This window comes from Parasteatoda tepidariorum, chromosome 8, assembly GCF_043381705.1.
Source record: "Parasteatoda tepidariorum isolate YZ-2023 chromosome 8, CAS_Ptep_4.0, whole genome shotgun sequence".
Taxonomy (NCBI): domain Eukaryota; kingdom Metazoa; phylum Arthropoda; class Arachnida; order Araneae; family Theridiidae; genus Parasteatoda; species Parasteatoda tepidariorum.
In genome coordinates, this window is record NC_092211.1 from 32,532,352 (window position 1) to 32,542,326 (window position 9,975).

At 29.3% G+C, this 9,975-nt stretch overlaps 1 protein-coding gene across 1 annotated transcript in view; it reads right to left on the bottom strand.

Moving 5' to 3' along the window:
- Window positions 1–9,839, bottom strand: part of LOC107454336 (pseudouridylate synthase TRUB2, mitochondrial) — a gene marked incomplete in the record, with an annotated part of 13,609 nt that extends 3,770 nt beyond the window's left edge. The window contains 3 exon segments of the mRNA XM_071184603.1: window positions 1,296–1,376; window positions 8,078–8,194; window positions 9,433–9,839. Of these exon segments, the coding sequence (XP_071040704.1) occupies window positions 1,296–1,376; window positions 8,078–8,194; window positions 9,433–9,556 (322 nt within the window).
- Between the last annotated feature and the right edge of the window lie 136 nt (window positions 9,840–9,975).

Sequence of the window (9,975 nt, forward strand, 5' to 3'; positions counted from 1 at the left end):
ATTATTTTCAACATCTGCCCCATTATCTAGCTTCCCTATTTACCAGTACTGTTCATAACCTTTTCAAACTACAGAACACAACCACGGAACCCTTTTCAGAACACATTTCTCTGCAACCTCTTGTTTACCGTAGGTAAGGTTTCTTCATGTAAGACGTTCAAATGTTTTATGCACTTATGTAAGATGGACAAATACCTTGTAAAGGCAAAATCTTCTACGATGATGCACCAAAAATATTCAATGCTTTAAAAAATAGAAGACGTTAAAAATGTATTATAATTAAAGAAATGATTTTTTTTCAAGAGTTTTTTTGTTTTTAGAAATCTCACTTAACTTTTTGAAATCTCACCAGAGAAGTTAGAGATCTGACAATAATATTCAGTTTATATCGCTTTGAGTTTCATAGAAAAACCCTGTTTTTTACTTTGTTGAATATATCAACTTTTGTGGTAACTAAGCAGCATGGAAGGTTTTATGTTTCTGCTTTAGTTGGAAGAAAAGCGCAGCTGAAGCCTATTGAATGCTAGTAGAAGTTTATGGAGACAATGCTCCAACTGATTAAACATATAGGGAATGGTTTCAAGAATGGCGTTGTATACTATGAGCAGCTACAACCTGGCAGGCGATCGGTATAGGCTACAATTGATTCGTTTGAGCCGTGCATTACGAGAAAAATGGCCGAAATCCAAGCAAAGTTTTGACCAAGTTATTCCTATGCATGATAACGGTCGGCCTCATGTCGCAAAAGATTATTTGGAAACGCTCAAGTAGGATATCTTACCGTATTCGCTGGACATTGCTCCTTCTGATTACTGGTTGTTCCGACGGATGCACCATGATTTGGCAGGGCACCGGTTCACTTATTTGCAAAAATCTGAAATTGGCTCCTAACTTGGATCGCCTCAAAAGATATGACATTTTTTCGAGATGGAATTCAAAAATTTCCCGTGAGGTGGGAAAAAGTAGCAGCCAGTGACTACTTTGAATAATCTGTTCATTCATTTTGTTCTGAAATAAATGTATTTTTGACCAGAAAAAAAAAAAAAAAAAAAACGGACCAAACTAATTTGTACTTCCTATATATCTAGTTTTTATTATGATTATTATTAACCTTAACTATGAACAACATTTATTTTGAATATTTTCATTTAAAAATTTATCAAAATATATATTTTTTTTTAAAAATACTAAACCGCTGTTTGCAAACGTTACTCATAACATCTTTGAATAAGTTAGATCATAAATATATTGGCAATAACAATTTTTAAAAAAATAATAGTTTAAAAGTTTTTTACTCATAACTCCAGAAGTGTTAACTCCTAATGTGTCAATAGCTTTCAATCTGATGTCTTGTCTTTGATATCGTTGCCCTACAACTAATATGAAAATATGGTTAGTGAGAAGAAGAAAAATAATGATTATTTAATAAAATTTAAGAATTATACAACTGAAGATGAACAAATGATGAAGTTTAATATTTTCATTTAAACTTGATAATGACAAGTACTAAAGTACAGCTGTAAAATTTGAATTAAAGATGATAAAAATAAAAATATCTTAAAAATCATAACACAAAAACTACATTTGATTCATTATATTGAGAATAAATCTACAATTTGACAAGGTCAAGATAAACATAGCAGGAAATTTGTCAACTTAATTGTCAGTATAAATATTTTTGTTTATTTACCTGCAAATATTAATTTGCTTCTTATCCTATACCTTTGGATAGTGGTCGGATAAACTACATTTTTCTGCAGTTAACTACTATTTTTTTAATGAAATGATTACAAACTACTTTCAAAATAAAGCTCTACTTAACTACTTTTAGTACATGAATTTTCCTGGAGAATCCAATTTACATTCATGTTCAAAATGTTTTTAAAAAATTAATACTGAAAGAAATTATTTGTAAAGGGTTTAGAATAATAAATTAACTAGATGATTTTTACAAATTTCTTCTTACAACCTTTAACATTTTATACCCTTTTTAATAGTGAATATTTACATCAAGAAAAAAATCATCATTGTTGAAAAATGAAATATTTGTGATTTTGTTTTGATAAGTGTTTAAAACTAAGTTAACTGGAAAAAAATATGTGAAGTACATCATGGACATTCTCATTGCTTCCCTCTGATGGACTCACATAAACTTATGCACCAATCAAATTTACAAAAATAATTGTAATAGAACCTTATTTTTTTACTAAACTAATGTTAAAAGTAATGCTACTAACTAGTATTTATTTATTTTGTATGACAATACTCATGCTACTTTTTTAAAAAAATAATACATTACTCTACAAACTGTGGAAAAAAAATAGTGTCTAGAATAGTTTCCTTACATGTAGCTGTTACCACTGCTTTTAAATACATTTAAACTATTTAATATTAAAGCATAAATAATTGTCACTCGATTTAATCATCTAATTTTAAAAAACCAGTTTTTTTTTTTTTTTTGAGGTTGCATTTTGTAGTGTATGAATAATAGTAAGTAATATCCTTTTACTGGCCGGTATGAGGTAAAAACGCCGGAGGTTGTATGGGATCTGATTGATAGCTGTCAACCATTTGATCGCATTCCTAATTTGTTTGACATGTTGTTTGTAATAAAAGTGTCTGTGGATAACACAGCTAATTGATATAAACCAGCATTCCCTATAAAAGAAACAAAACCTCAAAGTTAGCGACGAGGATGGGATCTGATTGATAACAGTCAACCATTTGATCTTTTTCTCTTATTCCTTTGATGTGTTATTTGTAATAAAAGTATCTATGTTATAAAATCTGTTGAATGGATAACACAGCTAATTGACAAAAACCCGCATTTCCCATAAAGGAAACAAAATCTCAGACATTGATTTATATAGGTACTGTTTTAAAAACATGTAAAACGAAACTGATTTGGTATATGGGATATCCTATCAGTCTAAAACCCCATTTATACAAGGTTTTTAACACAGATAAATGCAAGCAATCTTCAGTGGACACTAGTAAAAAAAAAAAGCCTCATCAAATTCACACCATCTCATTACGATTTAGTCTAATATAAGAAAGAACAGCATTTCCCAAGTAATGTTTTGAAAATTTTTACAGTTCCGTAGAAGAAGGAGAGGGGGTTGGGATAGTTAGAACTTGTTTATAATAGGCTTAAAAACCTAAAAATGAAAACAGAAAAAAGATATCATTTCTGTTAAATTACATGATTGGCCGATCTGAAAAACTACACACACCATTACAGAAAATTTAATTAAACTATGCAAGGCAGAAATAGTTTGCCCTGGACAAGGGGAAGATGTGGTGAAAAAAAGTGTTCTTACAGTGATCCGAGAGTTAGAACTTGTGTACGATTTGAAAAACTCAGATGTGTAAAAACCTAAAATGAAAACACAACAAGAACATTATTCCTGTTCAACTATATGATTGGCCCATCTGGAAAACCACACAACATTATAGAAAATATAATTAAACTATGCATGACAAAAATAGTTGGACGTATTTCTTGATTATTGAACACCTAATTTCTAGATCCTTGAATCATGTTGAACGACTTTGCTTAACAATGGCTTTAAAATTCGGCTTTTTTGGTCAATACTAGGACTGGGCGCTGTTAAGATTTAGACATTACGCTGTATTGTCACGCTAATATCGCGATATTTTGATGCACCTCGTTGTTTCCATACATTAATGTTTTATATTTAGCACTGCGTAAATTCGCAATTAGTTAGTAAGTTGCATTTTTAAAAATAAACGTTGCCTTTTTTTATAATTATTTCTCAATATTTAAAGACATGAATGCCTGCAAAATAGCGGTTAAAAAATATTAAACGGCTGGATTGATTGTGAAAAAAATCAATAGGATTTGCACAACATCTCAATCTGATTCTCAATCACATTCAGAGTCATCTTATCAACCAAACAATGAGTCACGATGCAAAAAAATCAGGGAAAGAAAACAATCATCGCCACAGCTATCACTGCACACTTGTGAAAGATAATACTCTTCACGCGAGCTTGCAGATATCGATGCACTATCGGGAACAATGCTCAATATTGTACGTGTAGACATCGATGCATCGGGAAGTATCGCACACATCTCAGTAAATCACAATTTCCGATGCTTTGTAAAATTGCCAATCCAAACATCGGATCGGCGATGATTGCATAGAATCAATATTTTCCCAATACATCGATTTATAGCCCAGTTCTAGTCAATACATTTGATAAACTAAAGTCAATGTTCCACCAAAAAGATATCAATCATTCAGATTTCTATAACCAAGAAAATTCGGAGCAGCTGGTATGGAGTGTCTTTAAGTAAGTCGAAAGAAGACATCTAATTCAGGTTGTAAAAAAACTATTTTATTTATAGCAATGGAAAAACAAAATAAAAAAACTATGAAACTTAAAGTTTAAACTAGACAAAATTAAAATTCATTTAAAAGAATTATGTATTTTTTATCATTTTAAAGCATTAATTTCTAATTAAATTATAAGAATAATTTATGGGTTTTATGAGAATAGTAAAACGTAGTTAAATAAATTTTATGGTAAGATTATGTATAATGTTTACTGGATATAAAAAAATTTATTATTTTTACCTAACTCATGGTCAGCAAAATTTGATGACACTTCCACAGAAAATGGTTGTCCTGTTGCTATAGATCCTTTTAACAGAACAAGGTCTTTTGGAGTTCGTTTTTCCATTGCATTTATATCTAATAAAAGGAATATTGGAATTATTTTAAACAAATTTTTTTAAGAATAAAAAAGTGATACCTTTCAAAATTGACAACAGATATTTAGTGATTTTATCATATAATAAAAAATATAATGTAATAGAATAAATTTAAAGTATGAAACAAATCATTAATAACAGTATCAACCAATACTGTATTACTTAATAACAGTATTGGTTAAATTTATTTCATTTTTCAAATGTTGTAGCAATTTTTTCGGAAATCTAATATAAACTGACTGGTGTAATTGAAAATGGTGATAAGTGAAATTTTTTAGTTACTCATCAAATGAACAAGTACATAATCTCAAAAGATTTATCCCTGATAGATTAGATTTCTCATTTTTTTTAATCTTTTATTTTTAGATATTCCTAGTTTTATTTTATCTTGAAATGAAACTCAGACCACAGAATATTATTTCTTATACCCTTAATCAGTGAAAAGTAAGTTTTTCAGATCTTTGAATATACACCTTAAATTTGATACTGCCAGCTGGTATCAAAATAAAAGCTGTTAGAAATAAGAAAATTATGTAACAAAATCAGATCAGCTTTCAACTAAATTAAAAAGGCAAAAGAAAAAATATAGATATAACGTTGCCGAGTGGATGGATTAAAACAGGTCTTAGGCAAGGAAGGAGGGTACAAAATTTATTTATTAATTGTTAGACAGAGCAGTCATGAAAAAGTGTACACAAAATGTTGCACTCCTCAGTAATATGTTAGGGAAAATCTTGCAATGTAAAATCCGTAAATGTCTCTATTTAGGGAAAAGAGGGAAATCTTAGAAATTACTATTGGTTTATGAAATAGGTCGAGTGATTCCCACAAAGATTAAAGGGAAAAACGTCCTGCTTCTAATTAATGCATAGTTGAGCCAAAAATAGATTTAAGGACATGGTGTGAATTTAAAAGTGTGAGAAAGCATTTCATTATAACTAAGAAAAGAAAAGAATATTCAGAAAAGAACTAACATAAAAAGATTAATTGAAGCTTTTATGTTACATGCATATNAAAATAATACATTACTCTACAAACTGTGGAAAAAAAATAGTGTCTAGAATAGTTTCCTTACATGTAGCTGTTACCACTGCTTTTAAATACATTTAAACTATTTAATATTAAAGCATAAATAATTGTCACTCGATTTAATCATCTAATTTTAAAAAACCAGTTTTTTTTTTTTTTTTGAGGTTGCATTTTGTAGTGTATGAATAATAGTAAGTAATATCCTTTTACTGGCCGGTATGAGGTAAAAACGCCGGAGGTTGTATGGGATCTGATTGATAGCTGTCAACCATTTGATCGCATTCCTAATTTGTTTGACATGTTGTTTGTAATAAAAGTGTCTGTGGATAACACAGCTAATTGATATAAACCAGCATTCCCTATAAAAGAAACAAAACCTCAAAGTTAGCGACGAGGATGGGATCTGATTGATAACAGTCAACCATTTGATCTTTTTCTCTTATTCCTTTGATGTGTTATTTGTAATAAAAGTATCTATGTTATAAAATCTGTTGAATGGATAACACAGCTAATTGACAAAAACCCGCATTTCCCATAAAGGAAACAAAATCTCAGACATTGATTTATATAGGTACTGTTTTAAAAACATGTAAAACGAAACTGATTTGGTATATGGGATATCCTATCAGTCTAAAACCCCATTTATACAAGGTTTTTAACACAGATAAATGCAAGCAATCCTCAGTGGACACTAGTAAAAAAAAAGCCTCATCAAATTCACACCATCTCTTTACTATTTAGTCTAATATAAGAAAGAACAGCGTTTCTGAAGTAAAGTTTTGAAAAATTTTACAGTTCCGTAGAAGAAGGACAGGGAGTTGGGATAGTTAGAACTAGCTTATGATAGGCTTAAAAACCTAAAAATGAAAACAGAACAAAGATATCATTTCTGATAAATTACATGATTGGCCAGTCTGGAAAACCACACACACCATTACAGAAAATTTAATTAAACTATGCAAGACAGAAATAGTTTGCCCTGGACAAGGGGATGATGTGGTAAAAAAAGTAATAAAAAAAAAGTGTTTTTTGATTGATACACTGATCCGAGAGTTAGAACTTGTTTATGATTTGAAAAACTCAGATGTGTAAAAACCTAAAGTGAAAGCACAACAAGAACATTATTCCTTTTAAACTATATGATTGACCAATCTGGAAAACCACACAACATTACAGAAAATCTAATTAAATGCATGACAAAAATAGCTAGATGTGGAGAAGATCCAGTAAAAAAAAAGTATTTCTTGATTATCAAACACCTAATTTCTAGATCCTTGAATCCCGTTGAACGATTTTGCTTAACAATGGCTTTAAAATTCGACTTTTTTGGTCAATACTAAGATTGGGCGCTGTTAAGATTTTGACATCGCAATGTATCGTCACGCTAATATCGTAATATTTTCATGCATCGCGATGTTTTCATACATTAATGTTTTATATTTAGCACTGCGTAAATTCACAATTATTAAGTTACATTTTTTAAAATAAACATTGCCTTTTTTTATAATTATTTCTCAATATTTAATGATGTGGATGCCTGCAAAATAGCGGTAAAAAAACGTTAAACAGCTGGATTGATTGTAAAAAAAAAATCAATAAGATTTGCACAACATCTCAATCACATTCAGATTCATCTTATTAACCAAACGATGAGTCACGATGTAAAAAAATCGGGGAAAGAAAAAGATCACCGCCACAGCCATCACTGCACACTTATGGAAGAAAATACTCTTCGTGCGAGCTTGCAGATATCAATGTTCTATAGGGAACAATGCTCAATATTGTACGTGTAGACATCGAAGTATCGCAAACATCTCAATTTCCGATGCTTCGTAAAATTGCCTATCCAAACATCGGATCGGCGATGATTGCATAGAATCAATATATTCCCGATGCATCGATTTATAGCCCAGTTCTAGTCAATACATTTGATAAACTAAAATCGAAGTTCCACCAAAAAGGTATCAATCATTTAGATTTCTATAGTCAAGAAAATTGGGAGTTGCTGGTATAGAGTGTCTTTAAGTAAGTCGAAAGAAGACATCTAATTCAGGCTGTAAAAAAACTATTTTATTTATAGCAATGCAAAAACAAAATTAAAAAATGTTGAAACTTAAAGTTTAAACTAGACAAAATTAAAATTCATTTAAAAGAATTATGTATTTCTTTTATCATTTTAAAGCATTAATTTCTAATTAAATTATAAGAATAATTTATGGGTTTTATGAGAATAGTAAAATGTAGTTAAATAAATTTTATGGTAAGATTATGCATAATGTTTACTGGACAGAAAAAATTTATTATTTTTACCCAACTCATGGTCAGCAAAATTTGATGACACTTCCACAGAAAATGGTTGTCCTGTTGCTATAGATCCTTTTAACAGAACAAGGTCTTTTGGAGTTCGTTTTTCCATTGCATTTATATCTAATAAAAGAATGAAAATTAGAATTATTTTAAACAAATTCCTTTCAGAATAAAAAAGTCATATCTTTCAAAATTGACAACAGATATTTAGTGATTTTATCATATAATAAAAAATATAATGTAATAGAATAAATTTAAAGTATGAAACAAATCATTAATAACAGTATCAACCAATACTGTATTACTTAATAACAGTATTGGTCAAATTTATTTCATTTTTCAAATGTTGTAGCAATTTTTTCGGGAATCTAATATGAACTGACTGGTGTAATTGAAAATGGTGATAAGTGAAATTTTTTAGTTACTCATCAAATGAACAAGTACATAATCTCAAAAGATTTATCCCTGATAGATTAGATTTCTCATTTTTTTTAATCTTTTATTTTTAGATATTCCTAGTTTTATTTTATCTTGAAATGAAACTCAGACCACAGAATATTATTTCTTATACCCTTAATCAGTGAAAAGTAAGTTTTTCAGATCTTTGAATATACACCTTAAATTTGATACTGCCAGCTGGTATCAAAATAAAAGCTGTTAGAAATAAGAAAATTATGTAACAAAATCAGATCAGCTTTCAACTAAATTAAAAAGGCAAAAGAAAAAATATAGATATAACGTTGCCGAGTGGATGGATTAAAACAGGTCTTAGGCAAGGAAGGAGGGTACAAAATTTATTTATTAATTGTTAGACAGAGCAGTCATGAAAAAGTGTACACAAAATGTTGCACTCCTCAGTAATATGTTAGGGAAAATCTTGCAATGTAAAATCCGTAAATGTCTCTATTTAGGGAAAAGAGGGAAATCTTAGAAATTACTATTGGTTTATGAAATAGGTCGAGTGATTCCCACAAAGATTAAAGGGAAAAACGTCCTGCTTCTAATTAATGCATAGTTGAGCCAAAAATAGATTTAAGGACATGGTGTGAATTTAAAAGTGTGAGAAAGCATTTCATTTTAACTAAGAAAAGAAAAGAATATTCAGAAAAAAACTAACATAAAAAGATTAATTGAAGCTTTTATGTTACATGCATATATATCAGTAATTGAGAATTCCGTTCAGGGAGGCCACAAAAAAGTAATTTCTATAGTTACCTATATTAGGTAACTATTACTACAATAAAAGATCAATGGCAACAATCGATGATTTTCACTGAAAAATCTAAAGGCCATCAAATCACCTTAATGTATTTAATTCATAATAAACAAGAGTAACATTTTGTTCAATAAAGCATTACCTCGACAGAGATTTACAAGAAGAGAATTCCAAACATGTCCGATATTAAGTTTTGGAGGTTTATAAACACAAAAAATACCATTTAAATATTTCCAAGCGTCTGGTGCGTACGCCAAAGCTCGCATAGTGACAAATCTTATGTGTGTAATAACAGAAGTGATATATTATGACCTTACAAGAATACTTTTAAAAAAAGTATTTCCAATAATTCTCTTAAAGTATTAAAAATTTGTTTTGAATGAAGCATCAGAATTTTGTACTTTCTACAACATTTTGTACATTTACTCTCACATTTTAAAATTAAACTAATTCAAAATTAGAAAGGAAAAAATAAAACTTGTTTAGTAGATTGTAGAAGAATGCGATATCAACGAGTATACTTGTTTTGTTTACTTATGTTGTGAGTTTAGTTCATTTCAGTTCAAATTATTTTCGGAATATAAAAAATACTAACTTTTATCATGAGTGATCACTTATATTAACCTATCTTAATGTCAAAAACACTTTCTAATGATAAAAGAAAAAGAAATTTTTTCTTGATATG